General features: G+C 47.9%; 1 protein-coding gene across 2 annotated transcripts; it reads left to right on the top strand.

The window, feature by feature from the left end:
- The first annotated feature begins 1,703 nt into the window (after positions 1 to 1,703).
- Positions 1,704 to 17,863, top strand: nlrx1 (NLR family member X1). Of its 2 annotated transcripts, XM_033049637.1 has the most exons (8): positions 1,704 to 1,871; positions 6,083 to 6,242; positions 7,377 to 7,461; positions 7,937 to 8,028; positions 12,297 to 14,313; positions 15,157 to 15,243; positions 15,587 to 15,838; positions 16,896 to 17,863. In XM_033049637.1, exons 2-8 carry the CDS (start codon positions 6,155 to 6,157, stop codon positions 17,212 to 17,214), a joined length of 2,940 nt encoding a protein of 979 aa, XP_032905528.1. In that variant the 5' UTR covers positions 1,704 to 1,871; positions 6,083 to 6,154; the 3' UTR covers positions 17,215 to 17,863. The 2 variants fall into 2 exon arrangements, with proteins under 2 accessions (XP_032905528.1, XP_032905529.1); XM_033049638.1 differs by lacking the exon at positions 1,704 to 1,871 and having other exon boundaries at positions 5,972 to 6,242.
- Positions 17,864 to 21,255: the final 3,392 nt, after the last annotated feature.

Here is a 21,255-nt window from a genome sequence, read left to right as displayed (position 1 = left end):
TACTCCAGCATTTTGTGTCTATCTTTGGCATAAAATAGCATATGCAGTTCATTTTTATTACTAGGTAATTTTGTTTTTGAGATGGCAGGTGGAGGGTTAAACTTCAAGAAGCGAAATGTAATTGTTCCTTGTGGGGACATATGATAATAATAAAACATTCTTGACTCTCTCTCAACTCTAGAGCCACAGCACGCCATCTCATAGTCATAGAGTGATACAGTTTGGAAACAGGCCTTTCAGCCCAACATGCCCACACCGGCCAACATGCCCCAGCTACACTAGTCATACAGTGTGGAAACAGGCCCTTCAGCCCAACTTGCCCACACCGGCCAACATGCCCCAGCTACACTAGTTCCACCTGCCTGCGCTTGGCCCATATCCCCCAAACCTGTCCTAACTATGTACCTGTCTAACTGTTTCTTAAATGTTGGGATAGTCCCAGCCTCAACTACCTCCTCTGGCATCTTGTTCTATGCAACCACCACCCTTTGTTTGAAAAAGTTACCCCTCAGATTCCTATTAAATATTTCCCCCTTCACCTTGAACCTATGTCCTCTGCTTCTCGATTCACCTACTCTGGGTAAGAGACTCTGTGCATCTACCCGATTGATTCCTCTCATGATTTTGTACACCTCTATAAGATCACCCCTCATCCACCTGCACTCCAGGGAATAGAGACCCAGCCTTCTCAACCTCTCCCTACAGCTCACACCCTCTAGTCCTGGCAACATCCTCATAAATCTTCTCTGTAGCCTTTCCAGCTTGACGACATCTTTCCTACATCTAACATGGTGCCCAGAACTGAACACGATACTCACGATACTCTTCCCTGCCGACAAGTCTCAGTGGAGCATGAAGACTCTCTTGACCTGGTCACTTCTTGTCAACTACTGGAATTTGTTTTCAGCTACTCTTGTGACAAGTAGATATAGCAGAGACAAGAACATCGCTGGACATCTTTGTGTTGCTGTGGGATCGTGTACAGATGGGACTGGTGTTTCTGCTGTCTTTCTGTACGTATGTCTGCATGTCCTTCATTGTTGGACTCCCCCAGCATGAGACGGGAGTGTCAGCCAGGAAACTCCTCTCATGTTTCTGACCTCAAATCCTCCTACATCTGACCCAGGGTTGTCAACTTCACTACTACAAATACACCGCTAGCCCTTACATAGCAAGATCCCACAACAACAAGTAAATGAAGAATTACCAAGACACAAAGGTTGAACATGACATTAAGAAAACTCCCCTGGTTCTTGAAGACAATTAACTTCCATCTAAATTGTTGGAAGGGGCAAGTTGCCATTCATAAGTTCTAGGAGCAGAATAAGGCCATTCGGCCCATCAAGTCTACTCCCATCGCTGATCTATCTTTCCCTCTCAACCCCATTCTCCTGCCTTCGCCCCATAACCCCTGACACCCGTCCTACAGTAGACTGGAGCTGGCATCTCCAATAATTTGATGGGCTTTTCTGTACATCTCTATTTTAGTAAATTCCTGAGTGTGGAATAAGGTGCTATCTTACTGATTCGAGTAAAGGTGACATCAGCCAAGAAAAAATTATCCATGAATGTACCATTTTATAATTGAGAAACATATATGAATTGCAGCTTATACACCAGACTTTCCGGTACTTGTGAGCTGAAGATTCCAGAGCTCACACTGCGACCAATCCAGTCACTGTGTCTCTGGCTGCAGCCAAAATAGAACCGCAGTTCTTGTTCATTAGTTGTGGTCGGGATTTCCATTCCCTCACAGTGGTTACTGGGGAACTGAGTGGACAGTTTGCCCTCTAGTGCTTCGACCAGCGGGCAGTGCAGGAGGCAGTCTTGGCTGTGTGGTCACTTGAATGCTGGGCACCGTACTACTGAAGGTCAGTCTCTCAATGTGTCGAGGTGCGGGGGATAGGGGCACCTTGTCTGCTGCTGTTCACTGCTGAGGCCCAGTGGGGGAAATGGGAAGTGAAAGGGATTAGATTTTATTTCGTGTTTTGTCTGCTTTGCTCAGTCACGAAGCTGATCTCCTTGAAGCGTGGCCTGAATAACAGTCTGCATTCTTATCACAGCATAACATCACACAAAGTTTCACAGAGATATTTTTGATTCAGCTGCCCCTCACTTTCCTGACAGCATTTCTCCCACCAGTCCTGCCCCCTGCTGTGTTTTAACTATCCCGATACAGTTGCACAGGGGCGTAGAACTTAGACGGGAGGCTGTTACTGTTGGTGATTCTGCATTTGTTATTTTCAGTTCCTTAAAGGGCCTGTCCCACTTACGCAATTATTTTCGGTGACTTGCCTACGCCCATCATAGTCACAGCAGGTCGCGGAAAAAGGTACGACTCTTGGGAGACTACTCACGACCGCGGGCTGAAGCCTGTATGGTCTTGAGTTGTCGCCCAAAGAGTCGGACTTTTTTCTGGTCGCCGCTGGATTTTCAAAATTTATGGCAACCTGTTATGACTATGACGGGTGCCGGCAGTCGCCGAAAAATATCGCGTAAGTGGGACAGGACCTTAAGACTCTTGTCTCTCGCTCTGCACCCCCCCTAGTTCTGCTTGCACCAACATCCAACCCTGTTATTGTTTAATCTGGCCTTGCAGTTCAGTAAAGACCCTTCCTTCCTTTCTCTCTTCCCCCCATTTGCATCTGCTTAAAAACCCGTAACGTTACTAACGCGATCCGTTCCAGTAAAAGATGGTCAGCTTGAAGCATTCCCTCCCTATAGATGCTGTCTGACAGGCTGAGTATTCCGAGTGATTTCTGTTCCATTTCAGGTTTAATGTCAAAAGGTCCAATGATCTAAAGCAAAAGGAACGATAAGGAAACGAGGCAAGTGGAAGTCGCTACTGAAAGTCCCGGAGCCGTTGAAATTGCTGCATAAATCTGGTGTCTTGAGTACGGTGGTTAAGTTAAGTTTAGAGATACAGCGCGGAAACAGATCCACCGGGTTGCCCCGACCTACGATCCCCGCACATTAACACAAGTCTACACACACTTGGACAATTTACACTTATACCAAGTATACAAACCCAAGCCAATTAACCTACAAACCTGTACGGCTTTGGAGTGTGGGGGGAAACTGGTGATCCCAAAGAAAACCCACGCGATCACAGGGAGAGCGAACAAACTCCGTACAGACAGCAGCACCCATAGTCGGGGTTGAACCCGGGTCTCGCGCTGCAAGCACTGTAGGGCAGCAACGCTACCGCTGCGCCACCGTGCCGCCGTTGCCGGTGATGTAGATGAAGGATTGAAAAGGACCCAGTACCTCTGGGCGACTCTGAGTGACTGAGTGTAATCAGATCTTCAACGTTAGGGACTTTGTCTGGGAGCAGTGCGGCACTGTGGCGCAGCGGTAGAGTTGCTGCCTCACAGCACCAGAGACCCCGGCTCAATCCTGACTACGAGTGCTGTCTGTATGGGGTTTGCACGCTCCCCTAGTGACCACGTGGGTTTTCTCCGTCAGCTCTGGTCTCCTCCCACACTCCAAGGACATGCAGGTTTGTAATAATAATAATAATAATAATAATAATAATAATCTTTATTGTCATTGTACGAGACAACGAAATTTTGTTGGAGCAATCCTCCAGCTGCACAAGAATATGAATATAAAAATACGTTTAAAAAAAGAACTATTAAAAATTTAGACTATAAACATAAACATACAGGAGTATTGGCGGGTGTGTGAGAGAGAGGGGGGGAATCAGTGTGGGAGGGGGGTAGAGTTCAGTAGTGTCACAGCTCTGTGGTAGAAGCTGTTTTTCAGTCTTGTCGTGCGGGCGCTCAGTATCCTGTATCGTCTTCCTGAGGGCAGGAGGGTGAAGAGGCAGTGTCCAGGGTGTGTGCTGTCTCTAATGATGCCCTTGACCCTCCGGATGCAGTGGGTCCGGTAGATGTCCTCCAGACTGGGGAGCTGGGTGCCAGTGATCCTCTCAGCGGTCTTAATGACGCGTTGGAGAGCTTTCCTGTTCTCTGCGGTACAGCCAGAGTACCATACTGTGATGCAGTATGTGAGAACTGACTCGATGGCTGACCTGTAGAAGCTCACCAGCAGCTGTTGTGGGAGACGTGCCCTCTTCAAGCACCTCAGGAAGTGAAGCCTTTGAAGTCCTTTCTTGGCCGTCGCCGTGATGTTGACGGTCCAGGTCAGGTCGTGGCTGATGTTGACCCCGAGGTACCTGATATTCTGCACAGCCTCCACTGTCTCGCCATTAATGGTGATGGGCTGATGGACGAAGGTCTTCGGTCTCCTCCTGAAGTCCAGGATCATCTCCTTCGTTTTTGCTGCGTTGAGGATCAGGTTGTTCTCACGGCTCCAGCTCACCAGGTTCTCTACCTCTGTCCTGTAGGCGGCCTCGTTGTTACTCGTGATCCTGCCTACCACGATGGTGTCATCTGCAAACTTTAATATGGTGTTGGCCTCGTGGGTGGGTTTGCAGTCAAGAGTGTAGAGGGAGAAGAGGAAGGGGCTCAACACACAGCCCTGTGGTGCACCGATGTTCAGGGTGATGCTGGAGGAGACCTGCCTCCCCATGCGCACAGTCTGTGGTCGGCCGGTGAGAAAGTCCAGGACCCAGACGAATTGTAGACGAATTGGCTTCTGTAAATTGTCCCTAGTTGGTTGGATAGAACTAGTGTATGGGGTGATCGTTGGTCGGCACAGACTCAGTGGGCCGAAGGGCCTGTTTCCTCGCTATATCTCGTGTAAAAGGAGACATTGGTGCTAGCTTGCTTCATCAGCCGGTGGATTTGAAAGATTTTGCAGAGGGACATCGGTGATTTATTTGAAGTGTTTGGGACAGGGAGTCCAATCTCGGGCACGTACACGAGGGCAGGGATCACTGTTCCCAGTTGACCTTAGACTCCGATACCAACGGCATGATGACCACATGACGCCTGGGCTCAACGTCCAAGGCAATTCCTCACTTGTCGCTCTGTCCCAAACATGAGTCTTGCACAACTAGCTTTCAAAAGTGAGCTCTATCCTGTAGTCTTTAACATTTCATTATCTCACGCATGCTGTTTGCCCAAGTCCCTCTGTCGCTAATGCAAGAATCAATGTCACTTTTGGACTTGGCCTGAAAACTCTTTAGAAAATCTTTGCGACACGGACTCACATCCAGTACATCCTGTGTCTCTTTCTCACTGCAGGAAGTTCGCCATATCTGTCTTTGGTAACCAACAACTAACTTGGGCAAAAGCAGCTTAACCAGACAGTTCTCCCATTCATGTGTGAGAACCTGCTCTGCTTCATTGCAAATATATGGCAAAAAATATTGCAAAGCTTTTCAGCTGTGAAGCATTTTGTAGGTTTAGAAAAAAAGGCACGATTATTCCTGCTAAATATATTAACTGTTGCTGCTGAAGGAACTTAATGTTCCAACTTCAATGTTCAATCACTGGTAATGCATCACCCGCAAAGAACATCAAATAATTCACGTGAATATATGTATACGGTAAAAAGGAAGGCTAATACAATGTTAGCAAGCATTTCAAGAGGACTAGAATATAAAAGCAAGCTGGTCAGGGTGCATTTGAAGTATTGGGAACAATTTTGGGCCCCATATCTGCGGAAGGATGCACTGTGTTAGAGAGGGTCCAGAGGAGGTTTACAAGAATGATCCCAGGAATGGGTGGGTTAATGTATGAGGAGCATTTGATGGCACTGGGCCTGAAGTTTAGAAGGATGAGGGGGAAACTCATTGAAACCTACCGAATAATAAAAGGCTTAGATAGAGTGGATGTTTCAGTAGTGGGAGAATGAAAAGACGTACCTTCAGAATGGAGGTGAGAAGGAATGTCTTTAGTCAGAGGGTGGTGAATCTGTGGAATCTATTGCCACAGATGGAAGTGGAGGCCAAGTCAATGGATGTTTTTAAAGTGGCGATTGATAGATTATGGGGAGAAGGCAGGAGAATGGGGTTGAGAGGGAAAGATCGATCAGCCATGGTCGAATGGCGAAGCAGACTCGATGGGCCAAATGGCCTAATTCCACTTTTGTCGTACGGAATCCTAGCTGCTCTGTTTTAAATTATTGAATACCTATCGTGACGCCAGTTGTAAACCTGTTGTTCTTTTTGCAGAGTTGCTTGTCTTGTTGGTAGATTCTCTCAGTGGAGAGTTCTCTCAGTGACGGAGTGAGTTGCAGTGTCAGAATGCAGCATTTGCAGCATCTTCCCACTGGAGCAAGGTGGACTTTAATAAAACACTGTTCAGCCACCTCTATTATGGGTCCTTTTACAGGTAGGTGTGAGTTACTACATTATTGTGCAACTTCAAGCCAACAAACCACTGCGTCGATGTCTCTATCAGTAAACTGAAGCACTCAAAGCTACTGAGCTAGATGGGGCTCTTAAAAATAGCGGAGTCAGGGGATATGGGGAAAAGGCAGGAACGGGGTACTGATTGGGGATGATCAGCCATGATCACATTGAATGGCTGTGCTGGCTCGAAGGGCCGAATGGCCTACTCCTGCACCTATTGTCTACTGTCTATTGTCAAACGAGGTCTAGTTCTAAGTTGGTAATCTATTCTGTTTGTGTGCTGCTTGGTTCTAAGTTGCTCTACCTCTTCACCCCTGCTACCAACAGCATCTTGTGGTCAATCTCTCAAGTAGACAGTTCCTGAGCACCGCACATTGATCCCCAGTAGTACAAATCTCCGCCTCATCGGTCTTGTACCTTTGTCAACTGTGTTTCATATCAGCCATCATCCTCATTGCCCTCCACTGCCTTCCACGGCCAATGCATGGATTAAAACATGTTCTCCGTGGAAAAGCTTCTCTATTACTTTGCAGTCTTCTCCAGCGTATGACCCATAGAATCAAGAAAAGAACAGTAGCGGTGTAGTCGGGCACCATTTGGCCCACTTGCACCTGATCCAGCTCCACGTATGGGCCACTTGCCCGCCCTCTCCACAAAGCCCTGCATTATCTCCTCTTGAGTAATTATCGGTTATCGGTCTCTATATTTTTTGATGCCACAGTTGAATCTGCCACCACTACCCAATCTGATTTAATCTGCTCCTTAATTTGCTGCACCACACAATCTCCACCGTCCCCATCCAGAAATGTTTCTTCATTGTGAACTATTTCCTTGTGCGTAACTCCAAGGCCGAGAGTTGCATCCAGTGCTGGTGGAACTGAGTGGGTCAGGCAGCATCTGTGGAGGGAATGGCCAGACAACATTTCCCTTCAGACTAGTCAAAGGGCAGCAGGAAATTAGCACCAGCTGTAAGGTCAAGGCTCAGGAGGAGCAACTTCCTGGTCCCTGAGGAATTATTTTTACATGTTTTCTGAGCAGTCTTTAAATTCACCTGCTGCTTTTGCTTTCTTTAACCTTTTGGTTTCTGCTGTGAATTGGTTATGTTTCTCACCAGGTGCGTGCAGGACATCCGCGGGCAGGTGTCCACCGGGCCGGCTGCCAACCCTGAAGCAGATTGGCATCACCAGCGTTAGGCCCATGTGAGTTGGCGTTTAGTTTGGCATCTCGTGTGGCGGAGTTTCACATCGTGTAGTTGGCATCATTCATTCGTGACTCTCTGACTCTAAGACCAATAAAACGCTTTCAGCAAAGGTTGCCTCCACTCCCCCAATGCCAGTGGTCAAGCTATTGTGTGTTACTAATGTTTACATCAGTGTCCACTCATCTGCCTGAAGCACAAGTAAGGACTGGCCTTGTCCACAATCTGGAGATCATCTACAGACTGGCAGCCACTATCAACACCACACCTCTGTTAGTAAATGGCTCGATTGTAATCACGCGGACTGGTTAGCACGCAACAAAAGCTTTTCACTGTACGTGTGACAATAAGCTAAACTGAACATTATGTGTTTCAGAACATCTCCAGACTACATCACTTTTAACCAGACTGTTAATATGAAGGAGCTATTTATCCATGGTGTCATTTGTCAAATAAAAGTTTTCTTTCTCCATTAGAAGTCACTCCTGTTCTTGGAGGCCAGGATCGTTGCAGCATCTCCGGTGTTGTCTCCATCAATGCAAGGCACTCAGCACCAGCCCTGGTCGAGGTAGGACTGCTCGTAGGACCTGGGAGCGTTGCTGTTCCTTGCGAGGAGTGATGCTGCCTCGGGGCTCCTGCTCCTGGACTCTGGGCCCTCACTCCTGGGCTCTGGGCCCTTGCTCCTGGGCTCTGGGCCCTTGCTCCTGGGCTCTGGGCCCCTGCTTCTGGGCCCTTGCTCCTGGGCTCTGGGCCCCTACCCCTGGATTCTGGGCCCTTACCCCTGGACTCTGGGCCCTTACTCCTGGGCTCTGGGCCCTTACCCCTGGGCTCTGGGACTTACTCCTGGGCTCTGGGCCCCTACCCCTGGGCTCTGGGCCCTTATTCCTGGGCTCTGGGCCCTTGCCCCTGGGCTGCCAGGCTGTGTCTCGCTGCTCGTGTAGGGGAAAGGGAGGGCATGAGAGGCCAGAGCTTGAGGAACACACAGTGGAGCAACACAGAGGTGCAGTAGAGCTGTTACCTGGTTTTAATCCAGACTACAGATGATGTCTGTGAGGTGTTTGTACATTCTCCCTGGTGCATACATTTGCTTCCACACTCCACAGACGTGCAGGCTCGCAGGTTAATTGGCTTCTGTAAATTGCCCCCAGCGTGTAGAATGCAGACGTGGGATAACATAGAACCAGTGTGAATGGGTGATTGACAAGTGCGGACAGTGGGCCGAAGGGCCTGTTTCCACACTGTGTCTCTAAACTAAGGAGGGTTGGAGGGGGATGCAGGGGAAAGGATGAGTTAGCACAGTTAACGGCAGGTTAAAGGGTCATGTGCAAATTTGGGGATCCATTTCAGGCAGAGCACGTAAGCTTTATTGATGTGTACAATGTACAGGTAACATGTGCACCAGGCCAAGAAAGAATGATCAGAAAAATCCCATACCTTTTCACGGAGACCATTAACCATGAGACAGAGATTTAGGTTAAACGGTAGAAGGATTAAGAGAGAAGTTGAAAGGTTTAAGAAGGAACTGCAGATGCTGGAAAATCGAAGGTAGACAAAAATGCTGGAGAAACTCAGCGGGTGCAACAGCATCTATGGAGCGAAGGAAATAGACAACGTTTCGGGCCGAAACCCTTCTAAAGAGTGTTGGGGTTCCACAATAATATGCAAGCCTAGGGTACAGAGAGTTGCAATGTAGGGGAAAGCTAACTGGCCTTTTTTAGCTCAAGTGGGCATGTTGGACCCAGTGACTTCCTTCCTGTGCTGCAAATATCTAGCATTTCATGTGATTCTTATTCTGGGATTTTTGCCATGGATGTGCGGTTACAATTATATAGGCAGCTAAGAAGTTAAAAGGATATACAGTATGAGGCAGGGTTTGATAGATTCCAATTTGAAGAGTAAATTATTGTTGTGTTGATATTCATTCAATTATGTCCTGGGTCCATTTGCGGGTAATTTTATGTCCTTCCTGCATTTATTTACTCCTCGATTATACGTTCTCAGCTGAGCCAGTGACCTCGAATGTTTGAAATATTCCTTTGGCTCTCCTTGAAGTCTGGAATGGAAATTTCCCCGCTGTTCTTTTATTTATAGTTTCCATTCTTGAATGGCTGTCAAGGACAAGCATGTTGCTTCCCTCCTTTATCTGGCAGCTTCACACTCCCAGACTCCCAGAACCAGACACTGCAAAGTGGACTGCTTTTGTTCTTCCCAGTTGAGACTTGTGATCTGCCTGAGACTGGAAGTGGAGGATTCAAATCCCAGGCTAGGGAGTTGAGGAAACTGTGCATGCTGAATGCTGCAATGCTGAAAGACTTTAGAGATACAGCACGGAAACAGGCCCTTCGGCTTACCGGGTCCGTGCCAACCAGCGATCCCCATACATTAGCACTATCCTACACACTAGGGACAATTTACAATTTTACAGAAGCCAATTAACCTACAAGCCCGCACGTCTTTGGAGTGTGGGAGGAAACCAGAGCACCCGGAGAAAACCCACGCGGTCACAGGGAGAACATACAGACTCCTTACAGACAGCACCCGTAGTTAGGATCGAACCCCAGATCTCTGGCACTGTCGGGCACAAATAGTTTCCCTGAATAGTCATAACCCCAAGGTCTCATTTGTTTGTAAAAGATCTTGTAGACTGTGAGTGACGCTGATGTGGGCTGTTGTATTTCTAGAAAACAGTCCGTATCGCGATTTTCAGTAACTCCAGGCTACACAGGCATCAAGAAACGTGGTGAAAAAATAAATGTTGTATAGTTGTTCAAGAAGGAACTGCAGATGCTGGAAAATTGAAGGTACACAAAAATGCTGGAGAAACTCAGCGGGTGCAGCAGCATCTATGGAGCGAAGGAAATAGGCAACGTTTCGGCCCGAAACCCTTCCGGGTTTCGGCCCGAAACGTTGCCTATTTCCTTCAGGGTTTCGGCCCGAAACGTTACCTATTTCCTTCGCTCCATAGATGCTGCTGCACCCGCTGAGTTTCTCCAGCAATGTTGTATAGTTGTTTACTTTGCACATAAATTTCATGGAAGCAAATTTTAATCCGTATCTCAAATATTTGAGTAGTGATTAGTGAATTTCCTTAACCTGAACAGCTGTAACGCAGGGGTTGCCTATATTTTAACAAAGTTCAAAAGGTTTGCTTGGGGTACTGACATAAATGTAACCTTCATGCAAGATCAGCAAATGAGTTATCTGTTCATGAAGCTCGGTGTCGATGCTTCCTAGGTGAATATTGTTTCTCTAGCATCAAAACTGTAACAATGAGAATGTCAAAGTCAAAGTCAATTTTATTCATCACATGCACCCGAAGGAATATCTCACTGGCTGCAAAATGCTGTTGGATTGTGAAAGGGAATTTGAGGGGAGAGGACACATGAACATGTTTGTGTCGGAGGGAACTGCAGATAGGAACATAGAAACATAGAAATTAGGTGCAGGAGTAGGCAATTCGGCCCTTCGAGCCTGCACCGCCATTCAATATGATCAAGGCTGATCATCCAACTCAGTATCCCGTACCTGCCTTCACTCCATACCCTCTGATCCCCTTAGCCACAAGGGCCACATCTAACTCCCTCTTAAATATAGCCAATGAACTGGCCTCGACTACCCTCTGTGGCAGAGAGTTTCTAGAGATTCACCACTCTCTGTGTGAAAAAAGTTCTTCTCATCTCGGTTTTAAAAGATTTCCCCCTTATCCTTAAGCTGTGACCCCTTGTCCTGGACTTCCCCAACATCGGGAGCAATCTTCCTGCATCTAGCCTGTCCAACCCCTTAAGAATTTTGTAAGTTTCTATAAGATCCCCTCTCAATCTCCTAAATTCTAGAGAGTATAAACCAAGTATCCAGTCTTTCTTCATAAGAAAGGTAGGCGGCGCGACTCTCGTCTGCAGCGGCCTCTGCAGTCCGTCTGCGTTTTTATTATTTTATGTCTATGTTTTTATGTAGTTTTTGTTATTTTTGTTGGGGTATGTGTGTGGGGGGGGGGTATGGGGGGTTTGGGGGTAACTTTTAAATCTCTCCCTGCACGGGAGACCCGACCTTTTCTTTGTCGGGTCTCCGTTGTCGTTGGGGCTGCAACGAGGAGCGGCCTCCAACAGGAAGACCGGGGGCTGTGGTGCCGACTACTCACCTCACCGTCGCGGAGCTGGCCGAGTCCAGAGCGGGTGGAGCTGTGGTGGACGCTGCTGCGACCCGACCCCCGGAGATTCGGTGGCTGCAACTGCGGGTTTGGCGGGCGGCACCAGGAGCCCGCGGGTCCCTGGAGGGAGACCGCTTTTCAGGGCTCCCGCAACGGCGACTTCTCCCGCCCGAGTTGCGGGGTTGAAGAGCTCCTGGAGCGGGGCCTTACAGCACCGCCCCGCGCGGCTTGGAATGGCCGCGGGAGTTTGCGAGCGCACGCCGGGGGCTCTAACATCAAGACCCGGTGTGCGGCCTTGCATCACCCGGCGTGGCTTAAATGGCCACGGGACAATCGCCATCGCCCGCCGGGGGCTTTGACTTTGACTCTGACATCGGGGGGGGGAGTGCAGTGGAGAGAGAAGTTTTTTTGGCCTTCCATCACAGCAATGTGATGGATGTTTATGTAAAATATGTTGTGTCTTGGGTCTATTTGTTTGTAATGTATGGCTGCAGAAACGGCATTTCGTTTGGACCTCAAGGGGTCCAAATGACAATAAATTGAATTGTATTGTATTGTATTGTATTGTAAGACAGTCCTGACAGATGCTGCTTTACACCAAAGATAGACACAAAATGCTGGAGTAACATGATGTGTTTGGTGTGGGCACTGTTCGATGTTGAGATTTTAACAAAGCCAATTTCTCTCAGTTTCAGCAGATCCAATTGAAGAGCACAGGAAGAGGCTGAAGGCTTGGTTTGGTGACATGTCCATTGAGGAGAAGCAGTTTGGATTATTTTCTGTGGGAAACTGGCATGGGGAGCCAGTGATCGCTGAGAGCTCTCGTGAAGAGAACCGGGATCTCACCACAAAATTCGGAATCTACAGCCACATTGACCCTCAAGAATCGAAGATTATACAGCTTGATGAAGTGTTCACCACTCGGTCCGTTGAGCCTCCTGTGAAGAATGTGGTTTTGTTTGGGATAGTGGGAATGGGCAAAGACCTGGTGGTTCAGAGACTTGTCCTGGACTGGTGCGATGGGCGCTTCAATCAGTTTGATCTAATCCTCCCCTTCTCCTGTGAAGATTTGTCATCTCAGAGTCAGTCCATTTCTCTCAATAGGTTAATCTGTCAAAAGTATACCCAGCTGAAAACGATAGTGCCTCAAATTGGGTCGGGTAAAGTCGGGAATATCCTCTTCATTTTCAATGGACTGGAGCAGTTGAAACTTGACTTCCGGCTCTTGAAGAACAGGCTGTGCAATGATCCAAATGAGCCGCTGCCGCCAGACAACTTGGTGGTCAACCTGATCCGCAAGTACATGCTCCCAGACGCCAGCATCCTGGTCACCATGCGGCCATCAGCCTTGGATTCCATCCCTGCCGAGTATGTGGACCTCTACACCCGCAGTTGTGGCTTCAGTGATGTTGAGCAGCAGTACCTGTACTTCAGGAACCGCCTGCAAGTGTCGGAGGACAATCAAACCAACGAGGACTTGATGAAGATGCTGTATAAGAATCTGCTGAGACAAAAGCAGCTCACAGCAGGCTGTTTCTTGCCATCGTACTGCTGGCTCATCTGTGCCACACTGCACTTCCTCCACTTCCCCACTGCAAACATGCCCATCCAGACACTGACTGGCCTTTACACTAACTTCCTACGGTTACACTTTAACGCTGGGTATTTGGATTTCGGCAGTCAACAAAACATCTCAATTGTGCGATACATTGCCAAGACAGTTGGCAAGCTCGCTTACGAGGGGATAGAAGGAAAGAAGGTGCTTTTCAGTGAAAAGGACCTAGAAAGGTCCTTTGGATTGGATGACATGACAGAGGAAGAGTTGAACCAGGTAACTGATTTTCAGATTGATATGCTGGGCTTTTTCATGTCTCCTATTGCTCAGCAAAGCAGCGACCCTCTCCTCAGGTTCACCATCCCCGCAATGCAGGAGTACTTGGCCGCCCTGTACGTTGTCTTGGGTGAGAAGAAGACTATCCTGGAGCAAGTTGGAAGTACCATATCCGATACCATTGGTAAAGCAAGTGAGGACGTGACTGCTGTCTTGTTCGTTGTCTCGAAACTGCTACCGTTCAGAATTCTAGCGTTCGTGAGGCTCATAAATATCTTCCCGCGGATCTTCAGAAAAATCAGCGGGAAGAACAAGAAGGCCATTGCCAGCACCATGGTCTCTGAAATGTTCAGGGAAGAGGATGAGTTCAACAAGGATGTTTTGGAGCAGATCAATGCTCGCATCCTCGGCCGAGAGAGAGAAGGTGTTGGGGAGGTGATCGGGGAAAGACTGGACACTCAGAGCTTTGAACTCTTCCCAACGTTCATGGCCGGGTTACTGGCCCCGGAGAACCGCTCCCTCCTAGAACAGCTGGACTGTACAATAAAGAATGTAACTGTGCGTGAAATAGCCAACAACTTGAAGATGCATCTCAGCAACACTGTCAGTAGGAAGTTGGCTCCATCAGAGCTCATGGACCTCCAGCTCTTCCTGTACGAGCTACAGAATGATGCTTTTGCCGGAGAGATCAGTAGAACCCTAAAGAGCTTAAATTTGTCTCAAGTTAAGATGACTTTATTGAAGAGCTTTGTGATTACATCAGTCATGAGTACATCGAACCATCCAATCGAGATGATGGACTTCAGTTTGTGCAACTTAACTGGAGACTACATAAAAATCCTCCAGCCCATTCTGCTCAGATGCAAGGATTTAAAGTAAGTCTTCCGATTCTGCAATCGAAATGCTGTTGTTATCAGCCTTGTGAAAGCTGCACCCAGTGCAGAGCTGATGAAACATCGACAACATGAAAAGTCAACTCTTTTTCTTGAAAGATTCTATTAAGACCAGAATACTTTCTTCATTATCAGTGCTCTTTAATGGGGTGGGAGATTGCAACCTTCATGTGGTCCGCCCTGTTTCGACCAATGCAATCAACCTAGCGTGCACAATCAAATAAGATCAAATAGAACAACTTGTCCGACAACTTTAGGCTGTGCACGCCATACGCAAGAAGAAGAAGAAGTGCTCTTTATTGCAGAGCTGCAAGTTCACATTCGTGCTGAGAAGTCTCAATGTAGGCTTCTTGATCAAACCATCTGCCCAACACTGGCTTAGCTCCATTCTCATTAGCATTGGGTTTGGTACAAGTGTGGGTAGAACCTGTGGAGCCTGATGCTCAACATCTTCAGGATACTTCTCATGGACCACAAACTCTCCTCCTCTTTCCCTCTACAAACTGTTGACAACCTTTTTGGTTTTTCATAAGAATTAGACCATTCAGCCCATCAAGACGTCTCCACCATTCAATCATGGCTGATCTATATTTTCCCCTCAACCCCATTCTCCTGCCTTCTCCCCATAACCTCTGACACAGCTACTAATCAACAACCTATCAATCTCCACACTAAAAATATAATTTGACTTGGTCTGCACAGCCTTCTGTGGCGGTGAATTCCACAGATTCACCACCCTCTGACTAAAGATTGGTTTAGTCATTTTTGATTGTTGAGTATTGTCATTTATTTTCTAAATTAAAATGTTTCTTCTTTTTATTGCAGCTTACAGTTCAACAATTTAGGACTTGATGCCTGGAGGGAGATTGGCAATCTGCTACTGGATCCAAATTGTGCAATTGAAAAGCTATGGTAAGGCCAGATCTTGGTTAATGATAAATGTTACTCATTTGCCTTCCGTGATCTAAGATTTTGGTTTCGAGGCTGAGTTGTTTTTCTGCACTTTGTACGTACCAACGTACGTCATCTACACAAATGCACTGTGGCTGTAGTCAAGGTATGCAAAGAGTGGCCACACAAAGGCCACCAACAAAGTTACATAGAATCCAGTGCCGGGTATGATTGGTCACTGGACTGTTAAATAGTTGACTGACCATTGTCTGTAAGTGTAAAGAGAATTACATGTCTTCATTGAGAAACTAGTCCATTCAGATTTATTCCGAGCTATAATTTGTGTTCCTTGTTTAACCCTCAGGCTTTGTCACAATGTGTTGTCTGAGGGTGCGATTAGCTGCATTGGACCCTCCATCACTCAGAACCGTTCCATTTCTCACTTGTCCCTCCTTCATACATCACTTGGAGATGATGGTCTGGGGACCCTCGCTCCATACCTCAGGGATAACACCAGTCTACAGGAGATTAACCTCGCCAGCAATCACATTACTGATGCTGCTGCAACAGACCTTGTGGAGATGGTCAAAGAACATCCAACGCTGGAAAAGCTCCAGTGAGTAGTGGCGATGTTTTCACATTCGATTCACCATTAATCTTTGACAATAGACAATAGACAATAGGTGCAGGAGTAGGCCATTTTGCCCTTCGAGCCAGCACCACCATTCAATGTGATCATGGCTGATCATCCCCAATCAGTACTCCAACTTTGCACCAACCAAGAATAATACAGCTGAGATGAAGGCCATTTGGCCCGTTATGCCTCTGCCTGCTCCTTCAAAGAGCTACACTCATCTCTTTTGAAATGAAAAAATAATTTAAATTGCTTTCCAAATCCCAGTAATTTTCTTTCCCCATGTGATCCCTGCTGAATTAGTTCTCACTGCCCTTTCAAACCGCCTACTTCAGATCATAGACACAAAAAGCTGGAGTACCGCAGCAGGAAAGGCAGCATCTCTGGAGAGAAGGGATGGGTGACGTTTCAGGTCCACCCTTCTTCAGACTGGGCAAGTCTGAAGAAGGGTCTCGACTGAAATATTCAGATATGACTGTGCTGTCTTTGCAGTTACATTGTCCAGTGGTATATGTGGCTAAGAGGTTGGTTTTCTGGCCATCACCATTGATGCTGAAAAATTAGCCATGAATAATTCAAACAGCTATAAAACCTTCTAAAACCTCTGCAATCTTTTAACCTTCCAGTTCTGGCATCATAACACTTGTCCCAGCATCGGTAGCTACGTCTTCCGTTGTCCATAGCTTTTGATCCACTCGCATATCTCAGAGTCTGTTTTCTTCTTGTGAAATGTCTTGGGCTGTTTTGTTGTGTTATAGTTAAGGCAAGTCAACAAGTCAATACCACTTATTGTCCTGAATAAGTGCCATCAATAATGGTACTTAAATAACTCTTGATGTATTCAAGAGAGAGTTGGATTTAGTTCTTGGGGCTAATGGAATCAAGGGTTATGGGGAGAAAGCCAGAATGGGGTACTGATTTTGGATGATCAGCCACGATCACATTGAATGGCGGTGCTGGCTCGAAGGGCAAAATGGCCTACTCCTGCACCTATTGTCTATGTTTCTATGAATAACTTCGGTCCATTCTGTTTCCTTAGCCTTTACTTGAATGAGATCAGCGACGGTGGAAAGCAGAAGTTGCAGGGCCCCAAACAGGCTGGGGAAGGAGTGAATGTCCTGGTTTCTATCACGGAAGGGTCGAACGACTCAATGCACTGGACACTGATCCTGAAGAACACAGCGTGGCACGCCGTGAACCAGGACAAGCAGAGTGCCGCTCATTACCTGAAGCTCCTGCAGAACGACCTCCACTACAGCTGGCAACAGACCGCCAATCCCTGGAAAAAGCTGAGAATCTGGCAGGCTCAAAAGCAGTTTGAACACTTGGTGAAACAAGTCCAACAGCAAAAGAAATAGCCTGTGGTCCGAGCAGCACTCACACCTCTTTGTTTTTGCAGAGAGAGGATCACATTGTGGTGAACAAGCTGCCATCTGCCATCCCTAATTGGGCAAAGGTGGATTGGGAGAGGAAAGTGCTTACCTGAGGGTTGTAGTTGATCAGAATTCTGGTGAGTCCTCAATGAGCGCAAAGTCCCCCTCACTTGGTGTACATGGCAGGAGTTAGGGAACTGTGCACCAAGCACTGTGAAACACTAGGATTTGCACCAGGATTTTCTAGCAGTCCTTGCTGTTAACGTAACAACAAAGCACAGCACTTTAAACCAAAGATCGTAGTATTTTTGCTTTAACCTACTGCCCACGGCAGGTGAGACAGCAATAGTGGAGAGAACACTTGAATGTGGCCAATGATGCCCCCTGGTGCTAGAAGCCTAAAACTTGCATGCAATTTAATTTTGAAAGTAAATGTGCTCTTTCACCTCACATCTATCTGGCCAATACTCCTTCCCTCAACATCTGTACACTTGTACAATCCAAAGCCTTAGTCGATTTTGTGTTGTAATGTGTAACTATCGAATAAATCTTCCTGCAGGGTTTATAGTCCTGGAGTTAATTGAATGTAATCACTGTTGCTGCTGCTGTCTTAAAGAATGTAACATTTACTGCCCTCTGGGTCTTTGTCCTGTATTTACCCACCCTCTCCAGTGGTGAAAAACCCACTGCATCCTGCCCATATCCCATCACTGGCTAATTGAGTGTCACAGCTGGGTTACTGCCTATCCTCTAGGGTGTTCAGTCAAGGTGATGTTGCTGGTTGCAGAGTGGAACATTCCTGGATCTATGTGGCCTGCCAAAGAATCTGGATACAGGACTTTAAATCTCCTCTTGACTGTTAAGAATATCTCATTGTGGTAATTAAATAATTTTGGAGCTGACGAGCTGATATCACGAATCTGCCAGACTGTTGGAAACTCCCTTGTTATGCATTGCCCATGGGAAGAAGAATCTGGTATATTCCCTGGTCTGGTCTTTCTGTGACTCTCAACCACCAATGTTACAGATTACCAACTGTCCTATGAAATGGCCAAGTAAGGCATTGTTCAAAGGCATTTAGAAACGGGCCATAAATACGGTGCTGCAGTCAGTAATGCCCACATCTCACCAATGAATTAATGAAGACGAGTTTGGTATTGTGGATACGTTCCTCCAGTTCCGTAGAAACAAATTCTCTGTATTTCGATTTGCTGACAGTGGCTGATGGAATTCACCTTGGGATAGTGCGGATGAGCAAATTCACAGGTATAAGCCATTCAGCCCATCGTGCATCTGACAACTTAACTTCCAACTTTAGATGCTCACTCCAGCTTTCTTCCCTCTTCAACCTGCAGATTTGCCCTGTCGAGGTGCATAACAAGCTGTCTTCAAAAGTTACTTGTAAATACGATTGCATCTCTCTTTCATATCATGTGTTGAAAATGTTAACCTCTGGTTGTAATGTAAACTAATATTAATTTACAGTTTAGTTTATTGTCACGTGTAGCGAGGTACAGTGAAAAGTTCTACAGCTGCCGACCTACTTGCTGGAGAAAACAGTTTGAGAGTCTGTTTAGTTTCTCTTTGACGTGTTCTGCTTCCTGTTGAACAATTTCCATTCCCCCATTCTCTTTGTGCAAATGAAATCCTTGGAGTTAATCCTGGTAAATCACGCAAACTTTCTGCATGCCACTAGAGGTCACCACTGAACACTCAGCTCCAAGAAACCTTCAGCTCCAAAAAGAGACACGTGGAGTAACTCAGTGGAGAACATGGATAAGTGACGTTTCACAGAGTGCTGGAGTAACTCAGCGGGTCAGGCAGCATCTGTGGAGAACATGGATAGGTGACGTTTCACAGAGTGCTGGAGTAACTCAGCGGGTCAGGCAGCATCTGTGGAGCTAAGGAAATAGGCAACGTTTCGGAACCCGTAAGGGTTTTGGCCCGAAACGTTGCCTATTTCCAGAAGGATTTCGGCCCGAAACGTTGCCTATTTCCTTAGCTCCATAGATGCTGCTGCACCATAACTCAGCGGGTCAGGCAGCATCTCTGGAGAACATGGATAGGTGACGTTTCACAGAGTGCTGGAGTAACTCAGCGGGTCAGGCAGCATCTGTGGAGAACATGGATAGGTGATGTTTCGTGATGACCCATCTGAACAATGATCCTGGTCTGAAATGTCACCTAACCATGTTCTGACTGACCTGCTGAGTTAAACCAGCATCTGCAGTTCCTTTAACACATCTCCTTCCACTTTCCAAATTAAAGTGTAATTCATTAAATACTTTCTGAAACTCAACGCGTCTTCCTGAGGAGGAAGGAGATGAAGCAGATGGTCATGCAGCAAAGCGTCCTGCAGAGGAGGAGGATGCAGTCGAAAGCAAGAGGAAAAAGTCAGAAAATGGAGAGTCAACAAAATCCAAGACTGAAGCTTAAACATTCCTTTGTTTAAAATTCTCCTCTGCCATAATCAATCTCTATGACTTATTAGTTGTTCAATTCTCTTACATTCCTCTCTAAGATGAGTTTTCAGATATATCTTGTGCTTGATGTCCTATATTATGGTACAGTGTGAAAGCTGAAGTAGGATTGCTGAAGACAGTGACCTGCGCAGATCCTAAGCTAAACCTGACAATCTAAATATGAAAATATGCAAATGCAATTTTGTGTTGCAAATTTAGGCAGAGAGATAATTACAGCTGGTCTGACTCATGCTAGTCTCCAGGGTGTGCATGAATGCCTGGAGGCAACGGTAATCTCCCCAGGTGAGATAAGTGGTTTGAATTGATTGAGAGAGTTGGGTGGTGGGGGTGGTGGGGGGGGGGCATGGGATGGGGGGGCGCATGGGATGGGGGGGGCATGGGATGGGGGGCCGCACGGGATGGGGGGGGGGCTTGGGATGGGGGGGGGGCATGGGATGGGGGGGGGCATGGGATGGGGGGGGCATGGTATGGGGGGGGGGGCATGGGATGGGGGGGCGCATGGGATGGGGGGGGCATGGGATGGGGGGGGGCATGGGATGGGGGGGGGCATGGGATGGGGGGGGCATGGGATGGGGGGGGGGCATGGGATGGGGGGGGGGCATGGGATGGGGGGGGGGGCATGGGATGGGGGGGGCATGGATGGGGGGGGGGCATGGGATGGGGGGGGGGCATGGGATGGGGGGGGGGGGCATGGGATGGGGGGGGCATGGGATGGGGGGGGGCATGGGATGGGGGGGGCATGGGATGGGGGGGGGGCATGGGATGGGGGGGGGGGCATGGGATGGGGGGGGGGGCATGGGATGGGGGGGGGCATGGGATGGGGGGGGCATGGTATGGGGGGGGGGCATGGGATGGGGGGGGGCATGGGATGGGGGGGGCATGGGATGGGGGGGGGGGCATGGGATGGGGGGGGGGCATGGGATGGGGGGGGGGCATGGGATGGGGGGGGCATGGGATGGGGGGGGGCATGGGATGGGGGGGGCATGGGATGGGGGGGGGGCATGGGATGGGGGGGGGCATGGGATGGGGGGGGCATGGGATGGGGGGGCATGGTATGGGGGGGGCATGGTATGGGGGGGGCATGGGATGGGGGGGGGCATGGGATGGGGGGGGGCATGGGATGGGGGGGGGGTATGGTATGGGGGGGGGGGCATGGGATGGGGGAAGATCTCATCTCTGCATTGACCGTCACTGGGCAATACACGTTGCCACAAGTTTTTACTGAAGTTGCTGTGATCCTTCAACAGCCCAAACTGGATGGATATTCATGATCCAACCGGTGGAGATGGAGCTGTTGATGTTAAACTATATCTGCTGGCCGGAGGAGAAGGATAAAGAAAATTGCAAGAAGAGTTAAATTAATTTGGGGTAAAGTTTGGATATTATTAAAAGGGTTTAAATATAACATGGCATAAATCCACCATCAATGTTTTTTTAGGGAGGAACGGCAGATGCTAGTTTACATCGACGATAGACACAAAAACCTGGAGTAACTCAGCGAGTCAGGCAGCATCTCTGGAGAGAAGGGATGGGTGGCGTTTTG

Source organism: Amblyraja radiata, chromosome 33, assembly GCF_010909765.2.
Source record: "Amblyraja radiata isolate CabotCenter1 chromosome 33, sAmbRad1.1.pri, whole genome shotgun sequence".
Lineage (NCBI taxonomy): Eukaryota > Metazoa > Chordata > Chondrichthyes > Rajiformes > Rajidae > Amblyraja > Amblyraja radiata.
Note: the sequence above shows the minus strand (reverse complement) of the source record. Positions and strands in the feature narration are given on the sequence as shown.